At 38.6% G+C, this 14,967-nt stretch overlaps 2 protein-coding genes across 7 annotated transcripts in view; one reads left to right on the top strand and one right to left on the bottom strand.

Annotated features, from left to right (window-relative positions):
* The window catches only part of RNF175 (ring finger protein 175), a 50,706-nt gene extending 47,179 nt beyond the window's left edge, over window positions 1-3,527 (top strand). Inside the window, exons 8-9 of one of the 2 annotated variants that reach the window (XM_039479136.2) lie at window positions 1,103-1,204; window positions 3,194-3,527. In XM_039479136.2, the coding sequence (XP_039335070.1) occupies window positions 1,103-1,204; window positions 3,194-3,314 (223 nt within the window). In that variant the 3' untranslated portion in view covers window positions 3,315-3,527. The remainder of the gene's footprint in view (window positions 1-1,102; window positions 1,205-3,193) is intronic. The other variant, XM_074396805.1, reaches the window with a different exon arrangement.
* Window positions 1-14,967, bottom strand: part of TLR2 (toll like receptor 2) — a 274,882-nt gene that overhangs the window by 242,325 nt on the left and 17,590 nt on the right. The window contains exon 2 of one of the 5 annotated variants that reach the window (XM_010338589.3): window positions 7,752-10,965. The exons of the other annotated variants lie outside the window; for them this stretch is intronic. Within the exon in view, the coding sequence (XP_010336891.2) occupies window positions 8,595-10,949 (2,355 nt within the window). The 5' untranslated portion in view covers window positions 10,950-10,965 and the 3' untranslated portion in view covers window positions 7,752-8,594. Of the gene's footprint in view, window positions 1-7,751; window positions 10,966-14,967 lie in introns of those variants that run through there. 5 annotated transcript variants of the gene reach the window in all.

Below are 14,967 nucleotides of genomic sequence, written 5' to 3' on the forward strand. Positions count from 1 at the left end.
AAATGTAATACTGAGGAGTAGTATGACCTTGCCTTACTACACTTCCAAGCTCTTCCATTTGTTAGGAAGGGAGCTTCTACATCAATGCTGTTCACCTGGATACGTAGCAGGGCAGTCAGAAGATCATGTGATCTTGGCCCAGAAAGTCACAATGGGAGCAGCGATTGTAGAAATAAATCAATAGAATGGATCTCATTACAGTTCATCATTTTGCCCAAATCCATAGTATCAAGGAACATGGAAATATGTATTTCCAAAAATAATCAGTTTTGAAAAGAGTCATTCAAATGTTCAATAAATATTTCCTAGGCATGGCTTAAGGTGCTGATGACACTGAGATGATGAGACACAGTCCAACAGATAACACATGGTCTAGGAGAAACATTAAGTATAGAAAGTCATGCTACACTAGAGTAAGTACCTGGTGCTGTAAGAATACATAGGGTTCACTCTCAAGTTTGGAGACAAAGGGTCAGACTTTCTGGACCAGGAGACACACACAAATGGATCTATAAATGCCTAGAGTTTGAGAAGTTTATTAGGTATATATTCTATTAAAATAATTGGCTCCTTATCAGTACTTTTAAAAGTCAAGGAAAAAAATTTATGAAGTTATTAGAAATATTTGTAACTTTATGACCACAAATAATTTTAACTTGTCTAAGTGCCCAAGACAAGTCTGATTACATGAAGCTAATGAATAATGCACAAAAAGTAGAAGGGAGAAATGCCACAGTAAATGCAGGGGAAATGCACTATACCAAGGTGGGGAACTATAATGATACAGTTATAGAAGATATTACTGTAAAGAAAAAAAAAGAACTTTCACATTCTTTATCTAATCAAATTCTTAACAGAATCAAGTGAGGCAAGAAGAAGACCAAGAAGCTAGGTAAATTCCTGAGGGTCATAAAGCAAATGCAGCTGTGACTCTGGGCTCACTGTCATTGTGGGATCCCTTACAGAACCTCCCCCAAAAAAGCGACATGCCTCATCAAGTCATGACTCCACCACTAGACCCCGAAGTTGGGACCATTCCATCCCATCATGAACCAGACATAGCCCTTTTATATCTGGAAGGCTCCCTAACAGGATGCTTCAGCTTTCATGAGTTCTGCATCCGAGGTTGGTGTATCGTAGGGAAAAAGCAGACATGCCCTTACTGCAAAGAGAAGGTTGATTTGAAGAGGATGATCAGTAATCCATATCCTTTAAAACAAAAAGGTGATAAGAAATTATCTTGAATGTTTCTGGGGATATATTCTTGGATCAAAACATTCAGTATTTTTGTATAGTTCCAGCAGAAAACTTGTTTTCCCTAACCACCTATTTCAAAATGACTTATGGTCTCTTTTCTCCTCAGTGCCTATATTACTGTTCTGGTTAGAAAGTTAAATGCCAGAAAACATTCCACTCTTTGTGTTCTATATTTTCCACATTAAGGGCTTTAGTGGAAATGTGATGAGACGTTGCAAAAAGTAGGTACAATACATGAAAGAATAATCAGGATGGATGGATGGATGGATGCGTGCATGCATGGATGGATGGATGGATGGATGAATAAATAGGTGAATTGGATGGGTGGGTGGATAGGTGCATATATAGAAAAATTGTTTTAAAAGCCCAAATATGAACTAGAGTACAGAAAACTATTTTTAAGATATGTTAAGGTATACCAAATTTTATTATTCCCAGAAATGAGTAAGTCTTTCCCCCTCTGGATTTTGGCTTTTTAAAATCCATACCATGCATCATCTCTTCTTAGGCCAAACCCTAGAGATAATAATATTGAGAAGAAATAAAGACCTACAGAGTTGGTCAGCTTCTGGCAGCAACTGAGATTTTTATAGACATCAGAGATGAGCAACAGAATAAACTCAAGCTTCATTAAGGTCGCAGGAAAGTAATGGCCCCCATCCAGAGCTAACTAGAAAGACTTAGTCCTCAACCTCACTGTCCCAAGACCATAGTATATCTCTTTCAGGAAGTGGATGAGAATGGGATGAAAACATATCCTCCCTTAAACAAAAGAGCCCTGACAGGTTGGCATTAATCTATTAAGTACTATCTCTTCTCTAAGAGACAGCCTTTCTGTACAGTCACCTAAATTTTACAATGCTAAAGGAATCACCTTCTCTGCTCTCTGCTCCCCTATTCCTCACCAACCCTAAACCTATGATTTAACAGTGGCTACTGGCAGCAATGCCCTCATGTCTGCAGATCAGGGAGGGATTTAAGGAGGGCCTCAGAGGAGGAGGCAGCATCCACTGACCTTTGGATCTCAAGGCCCATACCATTGCAAGAGACCACCCCCTGCACCTGCAGTACCCGCCCCATCCACTGGCCTTTCTCGATGAGTCAGTGCCACTCAAGCACAACTCAAGCTAAAGGTGTGTGATGCTCTTTCTGCCCTCCTGTTCATTCACTGTCCCAGAATTCCTCTTCTAAAATGAGAAGACCAAGTCCAGAAAAGTTTTTGGTTAATAACCTGTAAAACCTCAATACATAAATCTTTGTTATAAAATTGGTGATGATATGATCATAAAAGTCACCCCAAATGATACTTTAAATAACAAAGGGCAATTCATTTCTTTATGTAGTCTTGAGAAAATAGACTTTTGAATAAAACATGTACTACTCTTTGAGACTCAATATAAGAAAAAACTAGATGTGAAAAAGCTGCCATTTTGTTTGTAAAATTGTTATCATAGAAACTATGCATTCATTAAGCGACCTAGCACAGCTTATCAAAAATAGCAGAAAAAGGTCTTATCTGATGACCCAGTGTTATTCTTGTTAATATACAATGAGTTTGCTCTGATGTACAACTACAGGAAAGCCCAGAGCTGTTTTTGCTCATTCAGAGCAGCTTCCACTATCCTTGGTTTCCTAATACAGTCATTCCCCTCTTCTTCCTTCTTTTAGCATATACCCTTGCCTGTGATTCTCGTTTTCTAGTTTGGGATTTTATTGTAAAGAATTTCAATTTATTTTCAGAAATTGAGTGTGGTGTAAGTAACAATGACAACCATAATGCAGTAAAACTCATGTAAGGGGCTTTTAATTGAGCACATAGAACTAACAAGAAAGGAAATACTCCTTCATTATATTGCTCATTATATTTGCAAATGACATTTATGAATATTTTTGCTACTTGGCTGTATATCGAACAATCTCCTTAACTGAGATTTAGCTGGGAGCGCACACATTTTCTGTATGGACAAATCCTGGATTGGCTTCGTTATTTGGTAGCCTGGCAACCTGTGGTGATAGGAATTGTTCAAGGCATTAACTATTCACTAGGACTGGAATAGTACAGCAGACTTATCCCAGAAGCAATATACTGCATGGTTGAAATCCCTGGTCCTACATTTAATACAATTTTTTTTATTTTAGAAATGATCCCAAGTGTTTAGAACACTAAGTAAATTTTGTTGTCATACTGAAAGCAATTTGCCTATGTGGAAAGAATTTAAAGAGAAACTGAACCATGGAATAAACAAATAAAGCATGTTTTTTCATCTTTCCTATTTTAGTCATTTTTTAAACTCATGCATATGACACATTTGTTACACCCCACTATGGACATTCTACTTCCAGTTTGACTGATAACGGTATCTGTAAAGTGTTTGAGAGGTTTGCAAAGTACTTCTCACGTAAAACATTTAGCTGTAACTAACACTTTTTCATCAGTTCAACATCTTCAAAGTAGGTGGAGTTGTTAAGTAATCTATGATTAAGGACATTATGCTTGTCTTCTGCTCCATGTACTTGTTACCATGTGACAGCTACTGCATTACAGAGCTCTTCCATAGAGAGTTGGTTACTCCCAAAGCCTCTAACAATAGGTTCCACACCTTCTTAATGGGCCACAGGTACTTTGGGTTTCCTGGAGTTGCCAAAGGTGCTCAACCCATGCAACAGCTGCACTAAAGCAAGAAGAATCACTTTTCTTTTGTTCCACTCTATGCCCACATGTACACGCACGTGCACAGTCATTCCATTGTGGCACTCTGTTTCTATTTTCTTCATAGCGCTTATCGATACTGAAATTCTCTCACAAATTTCTTGTCTTCTCCATCATGAAGACAAAGAATTTTATCTGTATTGTTCCCTGCCGTATCCCCAGCACTTTGAGCACTGCCTAGCACAAAATCAGCAGTCAGAAAATATTTGTGGAAAGAGTAAATTAATCTGGCAGAAGGGAACAAAATTAACTGAATGGAGAAGACCAGAAAGAACTAATACATGGATGATAAATTAGACTTTCAAAATTAATTTGTTTTAAATTACTGGTCATTTGTTAAACAGCCAACACTGTTGAGAATTTTTCTCTTTCAGACTGTCCAATTCTTCAGTGTTACTCAATCAGGTCAGGGTCCATGGTCTAGTTGTCTAAGGTGTTATCTGAGCTCATTGTCTCATGACTGAGAATATTAAGGAGCATAGGTGCAAAGGGTGAGGTTGGAGCAAAAGTTTAATAAGTGAAAGAAGAAAGCTCTCCACAGTGGAGAGGGGAGCTCAAGTGCAGTGCCATTTTACACTTGAATGTAAAAGCTTTTATAAGAAACTCCTCTCCTCTCTGTAGCTGTTTGAGTAACTTCTCTTATCTGAAAAGCTGTCTGCACAACTCCCCCTATCTATCCAGCTGTGAGATGTTCTCTAGGTAAGCACAAAGCATAGCTTTTTTCTTGTTTGTGTAATTGTGGGTTTGTCTTAGGCAAGCCCCTCTCTGTTTCCAGTGCAGTCTCCCATGGAGTCCCCCATGTTCATGTCTGAAAAGGGGAGGAAACATTTTCCTGGGAACCTGCTAATCACACAAATAACAAAAGGCTTCTATGCTGGACCTTGCCTGCCTTACTTGCTTATATGTGCAGGTTGAGTGTTCCCCAGGCTGCTCTATTTTCGCCTGTAGCTGTGATTTTTTCAGGCAGGCTGCTTCTCCGAAGACTAGCCTTAGCTGTCTACCCAAATGATTTTTCATTTTCTCCTTCTCATTATGATTGATTCACCATCCAGATTATAGAATTTTTAATTGTTTATTTCTGGACTCCAAAAACATTCCAGTAGTTCAATACTTACTACATAGTAGGCATATTCAAGGAGTAGGGAGATAAAACAAGATTCCTGAGCTTATAGTCTATTGACAAATAAAAGACTTCACATTTGGATAAAGCACTAACAAAAAATTAGTTTTTCTTCTGTTAAACAGAAAAGGAACCTTTACATTGATCTCTAATTTAGTTTCCACTTACCTTTTATGTATAGCCACAATGGTAGCTTTTAGAACCACTTAGAATGCTGGGCAAATAAGCCAGTGTTTATCTGCAAGGGATTCACAATGACCCTCAGAGTTCAGGAATGTCAGATAATCACGAAATGCCTCAGGAAAAAAAAAAATGAAGATGCCATTTTCTTTATACAGTTTAAGAATTTACAATCTAATCCCAATTTTGTAAAGTAGTGTGTAAATATACACTGAAGAAAGATTGGAGAGTGTTATGGCTAATACTAGGTGTCAACTCAATTGGATAGAAGGACGCCTGGATAGCTGGTATTGTTTCTGGTGTGCCTGTGAGGGTGTTGCCAGAGATTAACATTTGAGTCAGTGGACTGGATGAGGAAGACCCATCCTTAATGTGAATAGGCACCACATCAGCTCAGGTGATCTGCCCACTTTGGCCTACCAAAGTGCTGGGATTCCATGAGCCACCAGGCCCAGCCTAAAGATTACTTTTTAAAGATTATTTTAAATCTATCAATTAACTATGAAGCTATTTCAGTTGCTATTTTAAGTTCTTGAAATTAAACACAGATCAAGTCAATGTTAAATCTACCTTGTTCTCATAATTAACATGGTGCTTAATGTAGGAAACAGAGAAGTAAAGCAGACAGTCCGTTATTGTGTTTGGCATCTGTGGAATCTCAAGTTTCCTTCTTCTAAACATGTTCTTTTTTTTTTCTTTTTTGTTTTCTTTTGTTTTGAGACAGTGTCTTGCTCTGTCACCCAGGCTGGGGTGCAGGTGGTGCAAGCACGGCTCACTGCAGCCTGGACCTCCTGGGCTCGGATGATCCTCCCACCTCAGCCTCCTGAGTAGCGAGGACCACAGGCACACACCACCATGCCCGGCTAATAGTTTGTATTTTTTGGTAGAGACAGGGTTTTGCCATGTTGCCCAGGCTGTCCTCCAACTCCTGGGCTCAGGCAGTCCTCCTGCCTCAGCCTCCCAAAGTGCTGGTATTATGCTGGGCCTGATTCTTTTTTAGACTGGCTACTCTTTCCTCCATAACACTCTCCTGGGAGTTCATGTGAAACAGAAGCAGCCCTATGTGAGTTCCCAAAGGATTGAAGCTTGTTCTGCACTTATTGAGCATATTTCTTTGGGGTATTTTTCTGCAAAGAGCAAGGTCCCTTATATCCCTGCCAGTATCCATAACAGAAAAATACCCATTTACAAGCCATAATATGTAAGGGAATGAAATCTCTACTTGGAAAATAATAATAATAATAGCTAACATCTGCTACAGACATCCCCTTCATCCCACACATGAACCCATGGTGCCCATTCTCTTGGGCATGGTACTCTTGCCCTCCTCACCCCTCCAGAGATAATGGGAACCACAGAGTTTAGGCTTAAGGTTTACTTACATTCCTATCTTTCATACTCCCAGTACCTTAGGATATAGAGATCTCCATCCCTATTTTAAAGACAGAAAAACTTTTGGGGCCATGTCAAGTGACTTGCCAAAATTACATATCTACTAACCCAGGTCTTTCTGACTCCAGTGCCCAATTAACCACATAAACCCAGTTCTCATTGAGAATTGAGCAGGGGTAAAAGGAGGCTCACTTCCTTTCACATGGTTCCCAGCTTAAGAAGAAAGTCACATAGAATCAGCAAATAGCTCTTAGCAAAGTATGGTGCATCAAAATTTAATGGGTGCTAATATTATACCTAGATTGCAAAATTAATGTATGGTAGTATCTATCTTTAAATTATTGTGTATTAAACTATTTTTGAGTCATTATGAGGAACCTCTAGGTATATATTTGCTTAAAAACCTATTTAGCTCACATGTACTTTTTAAAGGGGGAAAAGGAGGAAAGGGTAGGCCTTTTTAGAATTAAAAACAAGACTTTTCAAAGAAGGACAAAGCAACAAAATGCATGAGAAACAGACTAGAAAACAGGAACTAAGAGCCAAAGTGACTGGACAATAACTAGAACTCAAAAGGTAGTTAGAGGCTGAGGAAGACCAGAGTATGTGGGAAGTGTCTTTCAAATTCTCCTAAACTGAGTATTTATTTACGTTAATAGTTTTGTTAAATTACAGGAATACATAATTTACCGTATCTTGTGCTATATACTCACTCCCTCAAGTAACTATGGCTGGAGAAAGCTATCAAGTAGCCAGAAAGACAGATCCAGATCACACGAAAATACACCCTCATCCTGTAAAGTTTAATAGGAAACATACAGCACTTTTTTCTAGTAATAGCAACAAGTCTGGGGGAGTGCCCCAAATACTTTGCCTTGTTGCTTTTGAGAACAGTTGCACAGAGAAGTGACAGCTGGGTGGGACAGAGAATGCCCTTTGTGGCCACAGAGGAGTCAGCAGAAAGAAAGAAAGAATAGCACAGTCATTGAGAATCTTAAGTTCATCTATGCTATTTCCTAATGAACTAAGCCAATTGCTACAGTTACAGTTGGCCCTCTATGTCTGTGGGTTCCACATCCAAAGTCAACCAACTACAGATCAAAAGTATATTTAAAAATGTTTTTAAATAAAAAATAACTATACAACAATCAAAATACAAATAAGACAGTACAACAACTATTCACATAGTATTTACATTGTATTAGGTATCACAAGTAATCTAGAGATGATTTAAAGTACACAGGAGGATGTACATAGGTTATATGCAAATATTATGCCACTCTTGAGGGACTTGAGCATCTATGAATTTTGATATCCATGAGGATCCTGCAGCCAGCTCCCCTGGATACCAAGGGAGGACTATATTCAGATATCAATAATAGACTTATGATCATGGTTATCGCATAGAAGAAAACCCAAAAACCAATTTTGAATTCTGGCATGTTTTTATAAAACAGCTCTCTAGACAAAATTTGAAGTTTTGTAGTTTTAGTAAGCAAGTCCTCAAATTACAGTACATCCATGCAGTTTTATTATTATTATTATTATTATTATACTTTAAGTTCTGGGGTACATGTGCAGAATGTGCAGGTTTGTTACATATGCATGTGCCATGGTAGTTTGCTGCATCCATCACCCCGTTAACTACATTAGGTATCTCTCCCAATGCTATCCCTCCCCTAGCCTCCCACTCTCTGACAGGCCCCTGTGTATGTGATGTTCCCCTCTCTGTGTCCATGTGTTCTCATTGTTCAACTCCCACTTATGAGTGAGAACATGTGGTGGTTGGTTTTCTGTTCTTGTGTTAGTTTGCTGAGAATGATGGTTTCCAGCTTCATTCATGTAGTTTTTATATAATTATGTCTGAATAAACTTAATTACAACTAGTGGTATAAAGACTCCAACTAGACAAAGACTGGCCTTAAATGTAGGAACCTAGGACTTTATCGCAGCTCTCAGATTTACCCAAAACCCTTCCTGCTGGGCCTCGTCTGTGGGCCACTCGAGGTAGGTCTTGGTGTTCATTATCTTCCGTAGCTTGCAGAAGCGCTGGGGAATGGCTTTTTTCTCAATGGGCTCCAGAAGAACGAGAATGGCAGCATCATTGTTCTCATCAAAAAGACGGAAATGGGAGAAGTCCAGTTCATACTTGCACCACTCACTCTTCACAAAGTTTTCAGAAAGTACAAAGACAGTTTTGTGGCTCTTTTCAATGGAGTCAATGATATTGTCAATGATCCACTTGCCAGGAATGAAGTCCCGCTTATGCAGACACAGCTTGAAGGGGGGATTGAAGTTCTCCAGCTCCTGGACCATAAGGTTCTCCACCCAGTAGGCATCCCGCTCACTGTAAGAAACAAACGCATCATAGCAGATGTCCCTGCTGGGAGCTTTCCTGGGCTTCCTTTTGGCCTGCAGCCAGGCCCACATCATTTTCATGTACCACAGGCCATGGAAACGGTGGCACAGACACCCTATGAACAGGATCAGCAGGAACAGGGCACAGCACATGCCAGACACTAGTGCCACCCTGTGGCATTCTGACACCGAGAGGCGGACATCCTGAACCCGTTGGCCACGCACGTGGGATGGAGAGTCACACAGGTAGTTTTCTGGCCAATCGATCAGAACTTTGGCCAATGCTTGCTGCTTCTGAGTGAAAGAGAGGAATTCGCAGGAGCAAATGAAATTATTGCCACCAGCTTCCAAAGTCTTCAGTGTGTGAAAAGAGTCAAGTTGCTCCTTAGAAAACATATTTATTGTATTCCTACTGATTTTCAACACTAGTAACACAGGTAAGAGGGAGGCATCTGGTAGAGTCGCCAACTTATTTCTGGAAATATAAAGTTCTTTGAGTTGCGGCAAATGCAAAGAAAATAAATTGAGATTGTTGTTGCTAACATCTAAAATTTCCAGTGTCTTGGGAATGCAGCCTGTTACACTGTGTATTCGTGTGCTGGATAAGTTCAAATATTTCATCTTTTCTGGCCACTGACAAGTTTCAGGCATAGAATGAAAACTATTCTTACTGACATCAAGGTTGGTCAAGTTTTTCAGAGTAAGCAAAGTCTTTCCAGTCTCTTCCAATGATGCCAAGTGATTTTGCCTTAAAATTAAAGTTTGTAGAGAGGGCCAGGCATCCTCACAGGCTGAATTTTTCAACTGTTCTTCAACCATCAAATTTTCACTGAGATCCAAGTATTCTAATGATTTTAAATGTTGTGAAAGTGAACAAGGAACCAGAAAAACTTTACTGTTTTCTACTGTGATTCTTTTAACTCTTTCTGTGAGTGAATATAAAGTACTCAGATCATAAAATAGGTAAAACTGTGGAATATGCAGCCTCCGGATTGTAAACGTCTCCACTTTACCTGGATCTATAGCTCTGTCATCATCAGGTGCTCTAAAATCACCAACTCCATTAAGGGTACAGTCATCAAACTCTAATTCTAACAGTCCAGAAATCTGATTCAAAAGTTTCAGGACCTGAAACAAACTTTCATCGGTGATTTTCACATTTCTAAATGTAAACTTTTTAATCAATGAATTTGTTTCACCAGGGGATAGCTCTGAAAAGTGAAAAGTGTCCAAATCAGTATCTTGCAGTTCCAAATATTCCACAGAACTTGTAATATCTACGAAAATCTCCGACAGTAAAATATGCTGCTTCATATGAAGGACCAGATGACTTACGTTCTGAATTGACTTCAAACTTTTTGGGTCATAACTCTGTAGATTTGAAGCATCAATCTCAAGTTTCTCAAGGAAGGTAAGTCCAGCAAAATCTTTTCTTTGAATCTTAGTGAAGGTGTCCATATTTCCTACTCTCAGGATTCGCAATTTTGTGAGATGAGAAAAAAGAGATGTTTCCCCAAGGATTTTGTAAGGATTCTCCAGTAAGTTTAAGAATGTCAAAGAAGAAAGGGGCTTGAACCAGGAGGATGATAAATTAGATAAGTAATTATAGGATAAGTCTAAATGTTCAAGACTGCCAAGGGAAGAAAAAGAATCTTCCTCTATTCTGTTAATTCCATTGGATGTTAGCACCAGAGTCTGGAGGTTCACACACTTCTGTAGGTCACTGTTGCTAATGTAGGTGATCCTGTTGTTAGACAGGTCAAGGCTTTTTACAGCTGCTGTGAGCCCTGAGGGAATGGAGTTTAAAGATCCTGAGCTGCCCTTGCAGATACCATTGTGGTCACAAGACAGAGATGCCTGATCGGAGGATTCTTCCTTGGAGATGCTGATGATGGCCCCTAAGGCCCATACCATCCACAAAGTACGTGGCATTGTCCAGTGATTCAATCTACAGATAAAAGAGGTTCAAATGAGTCATTGTGTTTGACAGAGTATCATAATTTTTGAGAAATATTTTCTAGGCATAACACACACACACACATACACACGCAGAGAGAGAGACAGAGAGAATAAGAGATGAGAGAAAATAATAGATGAATGGAATGTACAAATGGGGATGAAAAATGAGTTCCCTGATACATTCAACAACACTAACACAGATATACAACCACCGTGCAGTACTTAAAATCACAACCATCTGGAAATACAGAGCAAGACTCAATAAGCATGTATTAGAATAATGAGTAAATCAATGAATGGAGGAATGAGCAATCAAGTCTTTTAAGAAATGGGCTAGGCTTAATCATATGGATTTACAATCACCTTTTTCTGCACTTCAAACTTTCTTAACATTTAAGCATTTCTTTTCTCTGCTTCAGTGACCCCCATGATTCAAAGAGAGCTCACAGAACCAAATCATAGCTCTCATTCACTGAATGGAACTCCAGGAGCAGCACGCTTTGGCACCAAAAGAAAAAAGCTGCATGTGCGTCGACCTGCCTGGCACCTATCACTAGTAGGCAGGAGGGGTGTTGGAAACCCCAGGCAGACCAAGGTGGTTTGCTGGGTTGAAGGAGACTCACACATCAGAACCCTATCTTCCTGCCTAGAAGTAAATGCAGAAAACAGTGTTTAAGTCTGGATGGGCCGTTCAGATGAATGTGGGGGACATAAAACTATCTGCACCACAACTGCTAGTTTGTAACCATAAATCCAACAACTTTCTCTTTGCCCACCTTCTGGGCCCTACATCATTCTTTAGCTCTATTCAGCTACCCCATTCCTTGCATTTGTATGCCTTTGTCTGTATTTTCACAGTGTACTAACTATACAAAAATTTAAAAAGAATATTTATCTCCAAGAACAAAATTTTTTATGGGTAAAACTAATTCCCCACATTCACAGAATCTGAGAGATTATAAAGGCCTGACCCGTACAATTTATGGTCACAGAGAATTAAAACATAAGGATGGTTAGTTTGGGAATCTAAATGCTGTTGGAGCCAGAATTTTTATGTTCACACTGAAACCACTGCTTTGCATTCCCTCCTCTTTTTAAAAAAAAATAAGTAGGTCACACCATGCATATTTATTCTGTATTTTCTTTTTTTTCTTAGCTTTATTAAGGTATAATTGGTATATTAAAAAACTGTATATAATCAATGAACACAATTTGTATACATTATGTATACATACATATGTGTACACTCATGTGTCATCATCACAATCCAGGAATTAAACATATCCATCATCTCCAAAAGCTTCTGCCACTCTCTGGTTGCCTTTTCACTTTCATAATGGAATCTTTTTGTCTTAGTCTATTAGTGCTTCTGTAACAAAATATCAGAGACCAGGTAATTTATAAAGAACAGAAATTTATTTATTTTAGCTCTGGAGGCTGGAAGTCTAAGATCAAGGCACCTGCACTGGTGTCTGGTGAGGGCTTCTCTCTCCTTCCAAGATGGTGCCTTGTTGCTGTGTCCTCACATGAAGGTGAGGGGGCACTACCTTCAATCTCAAGCCCTTTTATAAGGATGCTAATCCCATACATGAGGAAAGAGCCCTCATGACTTAGGCACTTCCCAAAGGTCACGCCTCTTAATACTCAGTTTTAGGATTAGTACTGTTACAATAGGGATTAAGTTTCAATATGAATTTTGGAGGAGAAACCACTATTCAAACTATAGTGCTTTTGATGGACAGATGTTCTATTTTATGTATTTTTAATAGTTTTGTGGCCTATTTTTAAAATATATCCTATATTTCTTAAAGATGTTCTCTTTGTTATTTTCTAAAATCTTTATTGCTTTTCCTTTCACTTTTAGAGCTATAATCTACCTGTGGTTGATATTTGAGGTAGCAGAAGGATTCACTTTTTTCTATGATGGATGTTCAATTAAGCTATCCTTTAAAGATCATCGTGGGGAAATAATCAACAATATTTTCTTTGTCAATAGCCACATGTCCATATAGGGGTGGGTCTTGTTTCAGTGCTTTATTCTGATCCAATGTTGATTTGTCTATCCCTATATCAGCAACAAACCATATTGAATGTATAATATATCTCAATATCTAGGCAATAGATGTATCTCAAATGTATATATCAATATCTAAGGGACAAACATTTAATAGAGTTTCTTATTCTTCTTCAAATATGTTCTTCTTCCTCCTTGGTCTTCTTCAAATGTGTCTTGGTTATTATTGCCCCTTTGAATATTATTATAAATGGCAGAATCAACTTGTCAGTTTCAAAAAAACAAAGCCCGTTGAGTTTTTAATTGGCAATGTATTGAATCTACACAACAATTTGGGAACTATTAACATCATTACAGTACTGAATCTTCCAATCCACAAGCACAACAGATCTCTCCATTTACTTAGGACTCCTTTAACTTATCACAATAGTATTCTATGGTTTTTGTGTAAAGTTCTTGAGCATATTTTGTGAGCTTTATTCCTATTTGTTACTTTTAAAACATTTAAAATAGTTTTACACATTTATATATGTGACATGGTTTGGATGTCTGTCCTCTCCAAATCTCACACTGAAATATGATCCCCAGTGTTGAAGGTAGGACCTGGTGGGAAGTGTTTGGGTCATGAGGGTGTAACCCTCATGAATGGATTGGTGCACTCTTCATGATAATAAGTTATTTCTCACTCTGTTAGTTCAAAGGAGATCAGGTTGTTTAAAAAGACTCTGGGACCTCCCCCTTCACTCTTGCTCCCTTCCTCTCACTCCCTCTGTCTCTCCCTCCATACGACATGCCTGATCCCCCTTCTTCCACCATGAGTAAAAACTTTCTAACGTCAAGTCGATGCTAGTGCTATTCTTGTACAGCCTGCAGAACCATACACCAAATAAACCTCTTTTCTTTATAAATTACCCAGCCTCAGGTATTCCCTTATAGCAATGCAAAACAATCTAATACAATATGGCATATATGTATAGGTAGACATTCAATGAAATTTTGTATACTGACCATGCATTGAGCAACCTTGCTAAATTAACTTGGTAATTCTAATAGTTTGTGGATTCTTTTTATTTTCTGTATCCCCAATCATCATCAAGACATCATGATGGTTTTCTTCTTTCCAACTCTTATACCTTTATTTCATTTTCCTTATAACAGATTCCTTTCTGCAAGTGTAGTAGGATGTATTAGCTGTTATACACAGTTTCCCCTATCACCACTCCCACACACACACACTATGAACCAACCGACAGCTCAAGGCAATCCTGTTATCTAAAGAAACTTCAGCAAAAGAATTTAGAGAACTTCACTGGGCAACATTCATAGCCTTTGCAGTAGAGTCAGCTGTAGTAGCTACTGTTTGAAAGGGATTTCTCATCATAATTTACATTTATTCCAAGCCAGGGAAGGAGCATTTGAATAAAAGATGCTCACTTAGAGGGCTTCGTGCCTGCTGGAAAATTCCTTTTTATGCCATAGTGCAAATTAAGAGGTACAGAGCAATGTCAAGCTTCCAATTGGCTATGCAAATTTGACATTGCTTTATACCTCCTAATTTGCACTATGGCATAAAAAGAAACAGTGACAGTGGTACTGTTAGAATCCCTAATCCACACTGACCTCTAATTTCCTACCAACTGGGACATGGAGTTGCCTATGCCTATGATTGATAGTTAAATCCTTCACAGATAAAAATATATGCTGGAGGGGCACAAAAGACAGTTCCCTGTGGGACACTGTGTACTACAGGGGTCTTCAACGGGGAAGCAGTAGTAGTATTTATTCAAGATTCCACTATTAATTATCATCAATGGAGAGTACCAACAATTAGAGAATTACAGTTATGAATTTTACAAACTACCTAATTATCTCCCCTTTTGGTTTTCTTATTCAGTTTCTGGAATAATTTAACTGTAAAACTTCTCCTATACATTTTGTCTACTATAGCTTTAAACACGAAATCTGAATATATGACTC

This window comes from Saimiri boliviensis, chromosome 3, assembly GCF_048565385.1.
Source record: "Saimiri boliviensis isolate mSaiBol1 chromosome 3, mSaiBol1.pri, whole genome shotgun sequence".
In the NCBI taxonomy this organism is placed as follows: domain Eukaryota; kingdom Metazoa; phylum Chordata; class Mammalia; order Primates; family Cebidae; genus Saimiri; species Saimiri boliviensis.